Source organism: Physella acuta, unplaced genomic scaffold (assembly GCF_028476545.2).
Source record: "Physella acuta isolate Inbredline_101_S28 unplaced genomic scaffold, ASM2847654v3 ptg000199l, whole genome shotgun sequence".
Taxonomy (NCBI): domain Eukaryota; kingdom Metazoa; phylum Mollusca; class Gastropoda; family Physidae; genus Physella; species Physella acuta.
Window position 1 is genome coordinate 56,719 of NW_026731718.1, and position 16,039 is coordinate 72,757.

Genomic DNA, 16,039 nt, shown 5'->3' on the forward strand with positions numbered 1-16,039 from the left:
AACCTAGCAATAATTCAAGTGTCCCTAGCAGAAGTAAGCGAACACCTCAGACGACCCTTTAATTACACCCTAGCTTGATTGGTTGCTGTTGTCTGTCTGATATATATTCCTATGTATAGCTAGAAGTCAGTTTTTAAAAAATAGTGACCTCTCCAGATGTTTTAGTGTTACTAATTGCTCTTTTTTTAAAACTTAACTTTAAATGTTTGTTTTCGAGACTTTTAACACTAATTACAACGTACATCTTTTAAAACTTTAGCGTGGAGTTTTATTTCAAAGCCATCTGTTTGTTGCAAAAAAAAACATTTAAACTTTCACTGACTTATAATTAGTGTAATTTCAGTTTATTGGTTTACAATGTCTGTGTTTATTTTCGGAATGATTTATCCGACTGTAGGTCTATATCATTTAAAAGTTAAAATTTTTTTTTTAAAGTTTATTTTGTTTCGTGTGAATACTTTGTGCCGAAAGCTTGTGGGCAAGAACTTAAAAACTCCTTCTGGTGAATTGTGTTTAAAACTATACTTTAATGAAGTAAATATATTCACAATTATAGCAGCTTAAGAAGCCCTGTATTGTAAATCAGAGGATTCAGAGCACCATGTTGCATGTCCGAACAGTAATTATTGACACACTTTTATTTTGGTTCTTAATCAGAGGCGTAGCGTGGTGGGGGGAGGGGGGGCGGAGGGGGGGGGTGTGACACCATTTAGGGGGGTGACACCAAGGCAAAAAAATAGCAAAGTATATAGAGAAAAACTTGACGGGGTGCAAATCGAAAGTTTGAGGGGGGTGCAAATCAAAAGTTTGAGGGGGGGGGGGGCAGTGTTTCTTCCAGACTTTTTTCTCCGGGGGGGGGGGGGGGGGGGGGCGCACTTGAAATTTTCGGGGAGGGGGGGTCGGTAAACTTTCTTCGGGGGGGGGGGGGGGGGCGGACACTTAAAAGTATATATTTTCTTTATAAATTATATATTGGTGGGGGGGGGGGGGGTGCAAATCGAAAGTTTGAAAGTTTGTCCCCGGGAAGTGTGCTACGCCTCTGGGGGGTGACACCATTAAGTGCCGCACCGGATGACACCCGACCTCGCTACGCCACTCTTCTTAATTAAGATGCACTAAATATGTAGAAAGCAGCATGTTAGACACGTTTGAAACTGGATTACTTCAAGTAATGAGAGGTGGGGGGTTGGGGTGATTAAATAATAAAACTTTATTGAAACATTTAATTTAATGTCGTTAATTTAACAAAAAAAAGATGTTTAAAGATATGCAAAGAATTCAATTAAAAAAATATAACTAACTCTAAATTTTTATTTAAAGAGTTCACAATGTCACGCAAAGGCATTTACTCTGCTTATCTTCAAAATTCGTCGAATAATGAATGCTTTATCTCCTTAAAATAACCTATCCGACATGTTTTTCATGATTTTTAGCAGCACAAAATGAATCTACCTCACATTTCGAAAAGCACACCGTCGTAGTATTAATTAATTGTCCAAGATGTATTAATATGTGACCAAATGTAACATATTGACTAACTGCCGTAGTTTTCTGTAGGTAAATCTCTAATGTTGTTTTATGTCTCAAATACCCGAGGATTAAAACCATGGGTTCTTAGAGAACGATAGAGAGATAGATAGTTAGAGAGAGAGAGATAGAGGGAGAGATAGAGCGAAAAAGCGAGTGCGTGATAACGAAATACGGCGTCCATTTTTATATCCAATTAAAATTTACTGGTGACCAACATGAAATATGGTTTACGAAACCCCCACCTGTGACCCTCATTACAAAATGTAATAGCAAACGCTACTAAAATTACAACAAAATGTACTAAAAAATAACGAAAAAAAAATCGAGGTTTCAATAATAATGCAGTACAAAGACCTTCACGTGGGCGTAAGACAAAATTCAATGCACTTTAGTGCACCGAGAAAATTCCTTTTTTTTCAAGCTTGTAATAAATTAACAACACAAACGTTAGGAAAACATATTTTTCCTGCCGGACCGCTAAGCGACAGCACTGCATTAAAAGCCCTCCTCCACCAACTTCCTGTCGACGAGGCAATAGCAACTCAGCCATTGTGTACGTGATTTCGTGACCAAGTACTAGTTAATTGGGCTAGTTTAGAAGGAGGTGATTATCTTCGCATTATTTGTATTATTACGCTCTTTGTTACTTTGTCGGTGAAATAGTGCACGAAAGACTAACTGTAATTTTTTTTTTTTTGTAAATCGAGTTCTTTCCAATCATTTTCTGCTCCGGCGTCGAAACGTTTTGACTTAGTAAAAATTTATCGAGCTGTGGAAAGAAAACATCGATGCTGATTGAAAATTGAAAGCGGGGACATTTTTTTGATGGTTAAAAAAATTGAGATCGGCGCACGCTAATGAAGATGTCCTAATGGCGACCCAGTCCATTTAATGAATCGGTGTTAAACCCTATAATTATCGATGTTATAAAAAATATCCAAGACAGCCATAAAAGGAAGAACTAAACACCATCTAAAGAAAAAACAAACGGGGAGCGATTAATTAACGTCTCCGTACAAATTATGAACTAGTTTTGTCGCTAAATTTTGACAAATTTATTTGATACATTTATTTTTTAAAAAACTTAATTATCAATTTTTGCACAGACATCCATGCGTTTAAACGCCACTAAATACAGTTTATGAGTACATCATTCACAACGAGTTTTTTTAAAGTTATTTCTTTCTGGTACTGTAACTGTAACAATTCTTACAATGCATCAACAGACACATTCCTTGATTTGTGAGCTATTAATAATATTTTGATATTTTGCTTACTCAACCAAAATTCTTCTTTCAGACATTTTTTCTCCCGGAGGTGTAGGGGGGGGGGGGGGGGGCTTAAACTTTCAGGGAGCTGGGTGGACACCGGTAAAGGTATATTTTTATATAAATTATGAATTTTTTTCTATTTGCATGAAAGAAACTCTGCCCAGCGAGCGACTAAATTAATGGGTTAGTATTTGACCAAATTGAAAATCCGCACGCATAAATTACACAAAATATTGCAAATTGAATGTATTTATAATTACACCGCCGTAACGAAAAGCTATTAAAAAAAACATGAAAAATATTGTTCTATACAAGTACGCTTGGCCAGATTTTTTTATGGCAAGCAGTAGTTTTTTTTTTATAATCGCGTTTTTTTTTTCCTTGTTTCTTTTATCGAAAAAAAAAAGTAAATGACCGCCAATCTTAGTAAGGAACTCACTTCCCCGCTGAACAAACACAGCAACTTTAGCCCTTGGCAGGCCGCGTGGCGCCCAACAAAGGAAGCCAAAAATCAAAATGGCTGAAGAGTTCATTCACTCGATTCTGCTTCCAGCGTTTCGCCAGCCCGCCCACGCGCCTTGACCCCACTGCGTGGGAGGAGGTCGATTTGGGCAATAATCGAATACACGTTCAAACGATATTGTGGCAGGGATTTTTTTTTTAATAATCGGGATTACATATTCGAGAAAAGATTTTTTCTGAAAGGAAGTTGCGTGTCGAATTAATATAATTAAAGGGTCGTTACCATGCGGTGATGTAGAAAAAAAAACAACATTTTCTTGTGGTAAAGATGTCTACTGTTTTTCTACACATTTTATATAATTCCTAAATAACAGAGAGAACTATAACTTTGTCAAAAGAAGATGAGAAACAATAATACAGCCATTAATTGAAATACCATGCTCTAAAGTAGGACAATGAGTTGAAGAAAATTATGCACGAAGGCTTTCAGGGTCAACAACCTATCAGGGTTCAGCTTTTTCAATGGTTTTTACCTCCCCCTACCCCAAGACTACAAATTGTCACAAAAAGCCAGACCCAAACATTACGTGACGTCATGATTTATCCTACCTCCCCCCCCCCCCCTCCCCAAACAAAAAAAAAATTTTAGGAAGCTTTTTTGTTCTTCAGCAATATTTACTTAGCTTATTCGCCGCTGATTATATGTTTATCTTTTCTCTCAAAAAATGTATTTTAAAATGAAAATCACGGCTAGAATTCAGTTTCTAAAATTACTTTTCAATAAGTGCAAGAGAGTCGTCACAAAATGAACCTCCAGGGAAGGGCGGCGGCGGATACTTATATATATATATATATATATATATATATATATATAAATTCTAAACGTTTTCGGGGGTGGGGGTGGGGGGGGGGGGAAGGAGCGCCTCACCACCTTCCGACACCCCCCCCTCCCCCAAGAGATGCCTAAAAGAAACTATGTCGAGCACTGAAATTTTGTATTACCACACAATCATAATGTAAAATAGTTACCCCAAACCCTTATCCTTTTCAGGTTAAAAATATAAACGATGGCATCCAACATTCAGAGGCGTCGCTAAAGGGGTGGGGCTAGAGTGCAGATCCAATGGGGAGGTCAAATGTGGTAAACAAAAACCTGGACATACTGATTATTTAGTTGACTTCGATTGCGTGGTAGACAAAAGTGCATCCTACTTATAATCGGATTACAAAATGAAATAAAAGCAAAACTTCGAAATTTTTACTTGCATACAGCAAAATATCTTAGTTATTAAATTATGCATCAAAATCTGTACATTCTAAATGTTTTAGCTTGTCCTAAACTTGGTTGATCCCACTATTGTGACTTTTAAAATTTATTTTATAACTTTTTCTCACTTTTTTTTTCATTTGCACGTTGTAAATGATGATGTTATAGAAATGAGTTGTCAAAACTTTTTTTTCCCCTGGGGTAAGGGAAGAGGGGGTGAGGAAGTGTCCGTGGGTCGTCATCCCCCCCCCCCCAAAAAAAAAAAAAAAAAAAGATGCTTGATAGAAACTATGCGGCCGCTAAGGTTGCTGCTTGTCACCCCAACTCTTACTGGTTGAGGCAGGGAGTGTCAGGGTTTTATAACCCCTTCCATAATAAAAAAATTCGTTAGGAACGGCGTGGACGGGCGATACTGCACACGACTGCCAAACCGAAAGTCTCAAGTTTTGATTCATATGTGGGCTACTTGACTCTCGTTAGGGAAAGAAAAGGCAACTAGGCATAGTGCTGAACACACTATTCCTTCATATGTCGAGGGCACAGAAATAGGTGACCTGTACATCTTCTACCCACTGGACGATTTTATTCAGTAGTAATTTGTTATGGGCAATTATCATTCAATGGGAGACTACTCAGTTAATATTTTTATCAAAACTATTATGGCATGGTTATATCCCCTTAATTAGCTTACAAAATTTAATCAATATTGACGTTAAATCTTATTTTACAATTTACAAGCGTTATGTCCCCCTCCTCCTTCCAGTAAAGCTTCGTTTATGGGCAACTCCTGAGGGCTAAAATTCAGTTTCTAACCTTACTTTTAAACATGCTTTGAGTGTCTTTACCTTTTGAACCTCTTCCCTTCATGGTGTTATATATCAACACAAAAGTCCAAACACTTTCACCTTAATAACATGACTTCGTTTATGAACGGCCCCATATAATTTACGCTTTCCTGCCCCCCCCCCCCCCTTAGGTTCCCTAAATAGATTTATCGTTGAGTTCGTATCCTAAGCTACATTTAACTGTTTTGCTCTCTGTTAAAGTTCTGTCTATTTCGTTTATATTTGTATTCAACAATAGGTTTTATAAAAGTAACAACTGTGTTAAACAAAACTAACTCACTGTTGTGTGTTGTGCTGAGTTTCTTTCAGACATCTCGTCCGAGTCGTCCGAAGGGCATTGCCCCCCCCCCCCCCCCCCCAATGCAAGTCCACCTTCTCACTAATTTTTTTAAAATGTATACTTTTACAAGTGTCCGCCACCCCTTCCGGAAACATTTAGCCCCCCCCCCCCCTCCAAGAGATTAAAGTACCCAACCAAAAAGTCTGAAAATAAACACTGATGTTATGTGGTCGGAAATGGGGGTGGGGGGGGGGGAACAACACACAACTCGTTTTTAGCCTTCACAGAATCACAGATAGTTGGCATATGTTAATCTATTTATAACCCATTTATTATTATTCACTGAAAGCTAAATGTCCATTGGTCAATTTAAAAAACCAAACATCAACATTGAGTTCAGTGAGTTGTGTGTAGACACATGAGTTCACATAGCGCGCTGTGTGGTCACTTGGCTGTAGGCTTGCTGTAAGGTCACTTGGCTGACGGTTCACTGTCATCTGTTGTGTGATCAGGTGGGACAGACTAGGGTGGCAGTAACTAGGAAATTCCAGCTAAAAATATTTGCCAAGATAAAGTTTATTATTTGTATTTACTATGAGATTTATTTACTATTTATTAAATAGTATTTAAATTTACCTTTTGCCTTTTACTTTTATTTAGTAATATTTTATTTAGCAAATATTATTAATTAATTATAGGACTAAAATAGAAGTTTGTAATACTTTTACATTTGCTTGTATAATGTATAGAATTAGATCTAGATTCTATATCTTCAATTTAATTTTCAAGTTTCTCTTTTCTATGTAGATCTATGTTATATCATTATTAATTTTGTATTATAATTGATTCACTCCTGCTACATTGCTTTCATTCTTATTTACTATTTTACTAATCAATCATTGATTAATCATTGCATATATCTAAAAGATCTGAATTGTAAATAGTTTTAAATTTTAACAATATGACTGATACTTATAGGCCTATAGGTATTTATTTAAAAATTTAAATTTTAGTTTTTACATTTACTTTAAATGTTTCTTTATGCAATATTTTGTTATTATTATGATTGATGTATTTGTAGTGTTTCTTTAAATCAAAAGATTAATTAGGCCCTTTAAAGTAAAGGTCTACTCTTTATGTGTTATCTATACAATACATCTTCTATCTCTATGCAGATTTATCTACAGGCCTTTCTATAGTCCTATGTATTTTATAATTGGGTTACAATTATTATATAATTATATGACCTATGATGTAGGCCTACTTGTAGATTCTTTAAAGATTAATTAATAATTATAAGTCTATATAGACCTACTCACCATCTTTGCTGATTTATCTACAGGCCTTTCAATAGGCCTATATTTATAATATAGTTACAATTATTATATATATATATGATGTATTTGTAGTGTTTCGATAAAGATGAGTTAATAATTGTAGGCTTATATAGGCCTACCCTTTATTTCTATTTTATCTCTACATCTTCTACTTGTCTAAGCTTATATCTTCAGGCCTTTCTATAAGCCTATTTATTTATCATATTTGTAATTTTAAACATTTAAATTAGACTATTACTTTAATCAATAGCTAATTACTTTCAGCCTACAGTTAACTTACTTTAAATTGATAGTATGATCTTTTAAAATTGTTTGTTCATTGAATCTTCTCCCTTGTATAGGCCTACATAACAATACACGATGCAACATTTTATAACCTGAACATTGATTGCAATTTGTCAATCTTTTCTTGATGAATGTTAATTTACAGAATACTATTCTAAGCACTTATTCTTTATTCCATTATAGTTTAATATCAAACATGTGTAGCCTATTTATCAGGTAGTTTATTTTTAAAACTTCCACTTCTTTCTTAAACATAAAAATGACTAACAAACACTTTTTCTGGCAACAGAATTCTGCACAAACTATATTTTAAATTTATATATATTGGTGAAATGTTTACTAATCATTGTTGAATTTTGATAGCATTTGTATGAATTGACAGAACACACACAAAATAAGTAGCCTATATGAACATATAACATGCCTATTATATGTACTCATTGTTACTTTTCTGTTCAGCATTTTGAGTTTTCTATTTTATTTTTTTGATACATATACACATTACTTTCTATGTTTAAAATATCAAACTTGATGTATGTAAAACTGATGCTAATAATTACATTTCTAATTAGTAATGTAATCTATTTACTCTACTAATCAATGAGTTTAAATGTCTATGAACTTAAATTTTATCATTGCTTTAAATATTTTAATATATGCTAAATCCTGTATATGGCCTACATGTAGGCCGAATATATATATATATATATATATATTTTATGTTTATGGTTTATAATGAATACACATGTAATTACTAAATATTTTAATATTAGTATAGTAAGCCTCTACAAAAATGCATTACTTAATTACTTTGGCTAATTTTATCTAATTTTAGCAATTGTTATACTTTATTTCAAGCTTTTCTTTGTCTGTTTTCTACATAAATATCATAAGTATTCTTCCTGCATGAATCTATGACAAGTCATGGTTTGATTCCTTTGTAAGAATCCTAAAGCATTTAATTGGGTTTACTAAATCTATATGAATATCACACAATGGTTTTATTCCAGCTTTGGTTATAGTTATAAATACAGACTCTTCAACATGTGCTTTAACATTGTTTGATCTTTTTGTTTTCCTTTATATTTATATACAAGCATTATTAGATAATTGTGTGGCTCGTTTATGCTGCTGGCTTTTAAATAAATAATCTACTTTAATTTATTCATACCTTTTTTTCAGGAAACTTGTATGTTACTGTATATGTTGTTTCTTTTTATCTTCAATACATGTTTTAAATTTCTTCTATTTCTTAACATTTGTTTCTTTGGTTAAATATTGGTACACTTATATTGAAAAGGAATTGGTTATGGTTTTATGAGTTTTAAATAAGTTTCATTTCGTTAAATGTTTTCAGATTGTTCAAGAAAAATATCTTTCACTCTTGAAGGTTTGCTCTTTACCAGAGATAAAAATAACCATTTAAATTTTGTAGATTTCAGGTCATGGTTTGTGAAATGAGAATTAAGTATAGGCTGTGTGCTGCTGGTTAATCTTAACATTCAGTCAGCTGAGTGAAGACCAGGTAAATGTCTGCCATTTTCCTAGTTTAAACAACAGTATAAATGTTTGCATGTTGTATTATAGCACCATTTATATTTATGTATATGTCATTAATACTTTCATTCAGATATGAGCTGCTCAAGTCTTAGAAATAAGGGAGGTGGTATCCAGATAATAACCAGCTTCATACAGATGGTAAATTTTTTGCATCGTTGGTTAACTTGTGGTTAGTTTTATTATCCATACTCTAGTACTTACCTTTTTTTTGTTAACCACAGGTGTTGTAAAAATAGAGACCAAAAAGACTGCACAGGAAAAGACAACAAGGACTTTACACTGGACAAAGGGGAAACCACCTGGACAACTGGAGCAGGGGGAGAACACCCGGACTTTACTCAGGAGCAAGGGGAGACGACCAGGACTTCACACTGGACCAAGGGGAGAACACCAGCACCATTCTGTCTGCTTACAGCTTCAAGCAAATCATCTTGTATGCTCGAAACAGCTTCATCTGGTTTGCTCAGAGCAGCTTCATCTGGTTTGCTCAGAACAGCTTCATCTGGTTTGCTCAGAACAGCTTCATCTGGTTTGCTCAGAACAGCTTCATCTGGTTTGCTCAGAGCAGCTTCATCTGGTTTGCTCAGAACAGCTTCATCTGGTTTGCCCAGAACAGCTTCATCTGGTTTGCTCAGAACAGCTTCATCTGGTTTGCTCAGAACAGCTTCAAGCAAATCATCTTGTTTGCCCAGAACAGCCTCATCTTGTTTGCTCAGAACAGCTTCAAGCAAATCATCTTGTTTGCTCAGAACAGCTTCATCTGGTTTGCTCAGAACAGCTTCAAGCAAATCATCTTGTTTGCCCAGAACAGCTTCAAGCAAATCATCTTGTTTGCTCAGAACAGCTTCATCTGGTTTGCTCAGAACAGCTTCAAGCAAATCATCTTTTTTTCTCAGAACAGCTTCGTCTTGTTTGCTCAGAACAGCTTCGTCTTGTTTGCTCAGAACAGCTTCGTCTTGTTTGCTCAGAACAGCTTCGTCTTGTTGTCTCAGAACAGCTCCATCTTATAAAACTAATCTCCAAGCAAACCATCTGTTTAACCTCAGCTTCAAGCAAACAGTTGTCACCTAAACTCTCATTCTGAGCTTAGAGCAGACTTATTTTACAAACTTAACTCCAAGCAAGGCATCTGCTACCATCTTCTTCAGCAACTCAAGCGTATTCAATTTACAGCGCTCATAAGACTGGCTACTAAATAAATTTTTCAGCTAACATCATGCAGATGCAGTTAATGATAACATGTGATCTACTTCCTATTTAAAATAGTTATATTCTAGAACAACCTGATTGCATTTAATCTTGTGTGTGTAGGCCTACCAAAAAAGTTTGCTAACTCCTTTGATGTATGGAACAAAGTAGGATTAGCTCCCTTGGAGTTAGTGTTCCTGACACAAGAAGCATTATCTAGTTAGCAACATGGATTCAAGTTCTAATTGAGGATACATTTTAAATCATTAATAATGTTTATTTTATATTCATGATCATTTATATAAATGTTTCCTTAACATTTAAGTGTGCTAATCTGTTTTCAGATATAAAATATGCCAAATAGTTTTTATCCTCTCTCTGAATCAAGATGTTTCTAAATGTTTGTGTTGGTTGGCACACGTTTGCTGGGTCTAAGGATCTTGTCATTCTCATGGGCCTCTATCTTAAGTTGGATCTATCACTGAGTTGGATCATGTCATTCAGTTTGGTCTGTCGCTGAGTTGGTTCATGGCATTCAGTTGGGTCTAAGTTATTCCGATATCATGGACCATGCCATTCAAATGAGTCTCGTTCAGATTGGTCTGTGTCTTTCAGTTGGGCCATATTATATAATTTAGACAATTCATTTGTCTGTCAGTCTGTTGTCTATGACCATTTGATAAAAATAAGGTGGATTATCTTTATTTGCAAAGAGCACCATTCAACCATGCTTATGTCTGTCTTATCACACTGTATACTGTGTACCAAAAAATAGTTTACTACTGGACGTAAACTTGAACTATTTACGCAAGTAGTCCTATATATACCTTACTTTATTCAAATTCTTTCATTTTATACCTTGAATTGTTAACCAATAAATAAATCTTCACCTGTTCCCTACATCTAGCTCTGTTCTGCAATTTATATTTCCCTTTTGACATGAGGGTACTGCCTAGTAAACATTTACATCAACACATTTACATCTACCACTCTTACTTTTAGTTTAATTGATCACATTGTATCTTCAGGCTGTGTCGCTTTAATTTTAAAAAATAACTGCCTCTATTTTTAGTCTCTTTGACTATTGTCAGTGACAAAAGTCATTGTTTTAGCATGCTTAATTTATTGCTGACATACTGCCACTATACCTGTCTGCTAGCTTTGGTATGTTGCCACTATACCCGTATTCTAGTGCTAATGCTAGTGTTTCTACTATACTTGGGTATTGATTTTTTTCACCATACCTGTATGCCAGTGCATCCACTATACATGTATACTATTAATCTTCAACTATACCTGTATGTTTGTGTGTTGCCGCTATAACCATCAGCTAATGTTATGCTATTTAACTGCCACTATACCAGTATGCTAGAATTGCCACTATACCTGTATGCTAGTGTGATGCCACTATACCTGTATGCTTGTGCGTGTTGCCACTATACCTGTATGCTCTTGTGTTGCTCTATACCTGTATGCTAGTGTGATGCCACTATACCTGTATGCTAGTGTGATGCCACTATACCTGTATGCTATTTAGCTGTAACAATACCTGTATGCTATTAAGCTGCGACTATACCTGTATGCTTGTGTGTTGTCACTATACAGGTATGCTAGTGTTATGCTACTTAACTGCTACTTTACCTGTATGCTATCAAATTGCCACTATATCTGTGTGCTCGTGTTGCGACTATTCCTGTATGCTTAAGCTGCCACTGTACACCTGTGATATATCAGTATGCCAGTGTTGCAACTATACCTGTATGCTTGTGTGTGTTGTGACTATACCTGTATGCTTGTGTGTGTTGTGACTATACCTGTATGCTTGTGTGTGTTGTGACTATACCTGTACGCTTGTGTGTGTTGTGACTATACCTGTATGCTTGTGTGTGTTGTGACTATACCTGTATGCTTGTGTGTGTTGTGACTATACGTGTACGCTTGTGTGTGTTGCGACTATACCTGTATGCTTGTGCGTGTTGCCACTATACCTGTATGCTTGTGCGTGTTGCCACTATACCTGTATGCTTGTGCGTGTTGCGACTATACCTGTATGCTTGTGCGTGTTGCCACAATACCTGTATGCTAGTGCGTGTTGCCACTATACCTGTATGCTTGGGCCTGTTGCCACTATACCTGTATGCTTGTGCATTTTGCCACTATACCTGTATGCTAGTGTGATGCCACTATACCTGTATGCTATTAAGCTGAACTATACCTGTATGCTTGTGTGTTTTGTCACTATACAGGTATGCTAGTTTTATGCTATTAAGCTGCCACTATATCTGTGTGCTCGTGTTGCGACTATACCTGTATGCTTAAGCTGCCGATATACCTGTACGCTATTAAGCTGTGATTTACCTGTATGCCAGTGTTGCCACTGTACCTGTACGCTTGTGCATGTTGCCACTATACCTGTATTCTATTAAGCTGCGTCTATATCTGTATGCTATTAAGCTGCGACTATACCTGTATTCTATTAAGCTGCGTCTATACCTGTATGCTATTAAGCTGTGACTATACCTGTATGCTAGTGTGATGCGACTATACATGTATGCTATTAAGCTGTGACTATACTTGTATGCTATTAACTTATTAAGGTGCAACTATACCTGTATGCTTGTGTGTTGTCACTATACAGGTATGCTAGTGTTATGCTATTTAACTGCCACTATATCTGTGTGCTTGTGTTGCGACTATACCTGGATGCTTAAGATGCCACTATACCTGTACACTATTAAGCTGCGATATACCTGTATGCCAGTGTTGCCACTATACATGTATGCTTGGCTGTGTTGCCACTATACCTGTATGCTAGTGCGTGTTGCCACTATACCTGTATGCTTGGGCCTGTTGCCACTATACCTGTATGCTAGTGCGTTGCCACTATACCTGTATGCTTGGGTGTGTTGCCACTATACCTGTATGCTTGGGTGTGTTGCCACTATACCTGTATGCTAGTGCGTTGCCACTATACCTGTATGCTTGGGTGTGTTGCCACTATACCTGTATGCTTGTACACGTTTCCACTGTACTTGTGAATTATAGTGTTAAGACTATACCTGTATGCTAAAGTGTTGCCACTGTTCCTATGTTACATCAGACAGTTTAGGACACCTAACCACTTTCACACATTCAACAGTTTAATCGCACCCAACCATTTCATTGCATTCAAACTTATCGCACTAAACCTTTTTTTTCACATCCAACCACTATATTTATTCAACCAGCTTATAAAGTAACTTTTAAAACAGTTTATTTCATTTGTTTAATTTTTTGTCTTAATATCAGGAAATCCTAAAACTATTTTTGTGGCCAAATATTACATAAGCATATTTTACAATTCCACCCCATTTTTCAAGTACATGATAAATGTATGAGATCCAGCATGCCCCAGCAATAATAAATAACATTGATGTCCAGCATGCTACGCCCACAAAAATAATGTGCAACTGGCCCCACCCACTATAATATGCAACTACCCCCGCCCACTATAACATTACAAATGGGTCACACTTTACCTGTCCTCTGAGTACAGACCACGATGCTTACAAAATGACGTAGTCAAAGCGTACCATCAGCGCTCGTCACATGGCATTTAAAGCTCCCTGATGTAATGTTTACCCTGGTAATATTAAACTTTAAATCTCTGATGTAATGTTTACCCTGAAAATATTCACATTTAAATCTCAGATGTAATGTTTACCCTGGTAATATTAAACTTTAAATCTCTGATGTAATGTTTGCCCTGAAAATGTTGAAATTTAAATCATACTCACCCTGGTAATATGAACTTTAAATCTTAAATGTTTACCTTTGTAATATTGAACTTTATATCTTTAATATAATGCTTGCAGTGATGATAGCAGAGTAATATATTCAACCTAATTCTGATTCAATTGTTAAATGTTAATTTAACAAATGAAATATTTTGTTTTGAAATTTGTAATCTATTTATTGTGTGTTATCATGAAGCCCATTTTATCAAACCAATTCAGTTTTAGCTTTAGGTTTGCTATAATTCATTTCACACACAGAGCTACCTTCTATACAATTCTAACACTTAATCCCAACATGCTCACAATTTGACACTTATATCCCAGCAACATGTTTGCCAAATTATGTATGGTAGTGTAGAACCTAAAACATGTGCCATTTTTATCTATTCTTTTCTTGTCATCAGAACATACATTTTTCTTTCAAGACCGTGCTCTCTGTATTTGAGATAAATTTTTTAGTGTCTTAAAACTAATAGGTCTTTTTTCTTTACTTCAGTCTACAATCATAAGCAGCTTTTATGCTAGTGTGTTGCCACTTTACTGTATGCTGTTGTTTTACCCTATACATGTATGCTCATATTTCCACTATATGACATTTAACTTGACACTATACCTGTATGCTATCTAGCTGCCACTATCTGTATGTTTGTGTTTTGCCACTATACTTGTATGCCAGTGTTGCCTCTACCTGTATGCTATTGTTTTGCCCCTATACACGTATGCTCATGTTTCCAATATATGAAATTTCACTGACCTGTATGCTATCAAGCTGCCACTTTACCTGTATGCTATCAAGCTGCCACTATATCTGTTTGCTTGTGCGTGTTGCTACTATACCTGTATGCTTGTGCGTTTTGCCACTATACCTGTATGCTTGTGCGTTTTGCCACTATACCTGTATGCTTGTGCGTTTTGCCACTATACCTGTATGCTTGTGCGTGTTGCTACTATACCTGTATGCTTGTGCGTGTTGCTACTATACCTGTATGCTTGGCTGTGTTGCCACTATACCTGTATGCTTGTGCGCGTTGCCACTATACCTGTATGCTTGTGCGCGTTGCCACTATACCTGTATGCTTGTGCGCGTTGCCACTATACCTGTATGCTTGTGTGCAGTGCCACTGTAACTGTATGCTTGTGTGTGTTGCCATTATACTTGTGAATTATAGTGTTAAGACTATAACCTGTATGCTAAAGTGTTGACACTATACCTATGTTACATCAGACAGTTTAGGACACCTAACCACTTTCACACATTCAACAGTTTAATCCCACCCAACCATTTCATTGTATTCAACCTTATCGCACTCAACCTTTTTATCACATCCAAACACTATCTTTATTCAACCAGCTTATAAAGTAACTTTTAAAACAGATTATTTCATTTGTTAAATTTCTTATCTTAATATCAGGATATCTATTCTTAAATATTTTTTGTAGCGAAATATTTTATAAGCATATTTTACAAATCCACCCCATTTTTCAAGTCCATGATCAATGTATGTGATCCAGCTTGTCCCAACAATAATAATTAACATTGATGTCCAGCACGCTATGCCCACAATAATAATGTGCAACTGGCCCAGCCCACAATAATAATGTGCAACTGCCCCCGCCCACAATAATGTGCAACTGGCCCCGCCCACTATAACATTACAAATGGGTCACACTTTACCTGTCCTCTGAGTACAGACCACGATGCTTACAAAATGACGTAGTCAAAGCGTACCATCAGCGCTCGTCACATGGCATTTAAAGCTCCCTGATGTAATGTTTACCCTGGTAATATTAAACTTTAAATCTCTGATGTAATGTTTACCCTGAAAATATTCACATTTAAATCATACTGACCCTGGTAATATGAACTTTAAATCTTAAATGCTTACCTTCATAATATTGAACTTTATATCTTTAATATAATGCTTGCAGTGATGATAGCAGAGTAATATTTTCAAACTAATTCAGAGTCAATAGTTAAATGATAATTTAACAAATGAAATATTTTGTTTTAAAATTTGTAATCTATTTATTGTGTTATCATGAAGCCCATTTTATCAAACCAATTCAGTTTTAGCTTCAGGTTTGCTACACCTAATTTCATCACCTGGTTTCATGGGGTTTTCTGCTGTTTTCTTGGATTTTTGTGCTAGTTTCTTGGGTTTTTTGGGTTTTTGTGGTAGTTTGTGTTATTTTTTTTTCTTGGGTTTTTGTGCTGGTTTCATTGGTTTTTTCTGCTTT

General features: G+C 35.8%; 1 protein-coding gene across 1 annotated transcript; it reads right to left on the bottom strand.

The window, feature by feature from the left end:
- Positions 1-9,175: 9,175 nt before the first annotated feature.
- Positions 9,176-10,649, bottom strand: LOC131937047 (uncharacterized). The gene is made up of 2 exons (XM_059294232.1): positions 10,595-10,649; positions 9,176-9,840 (listed from the first exon to the last, which is right to left on the bottom strand). The coding sequence occupies exons 1-2, from the start codon at positions 10,647-10,649 to the stop codon at positions 9,176-9,178; spliced, it is 720 nt and encodes a 239-aa protein (XP_059150215.1).
- Positions 10,650-16,039: the final 5,390 nt, after the last annotated feature.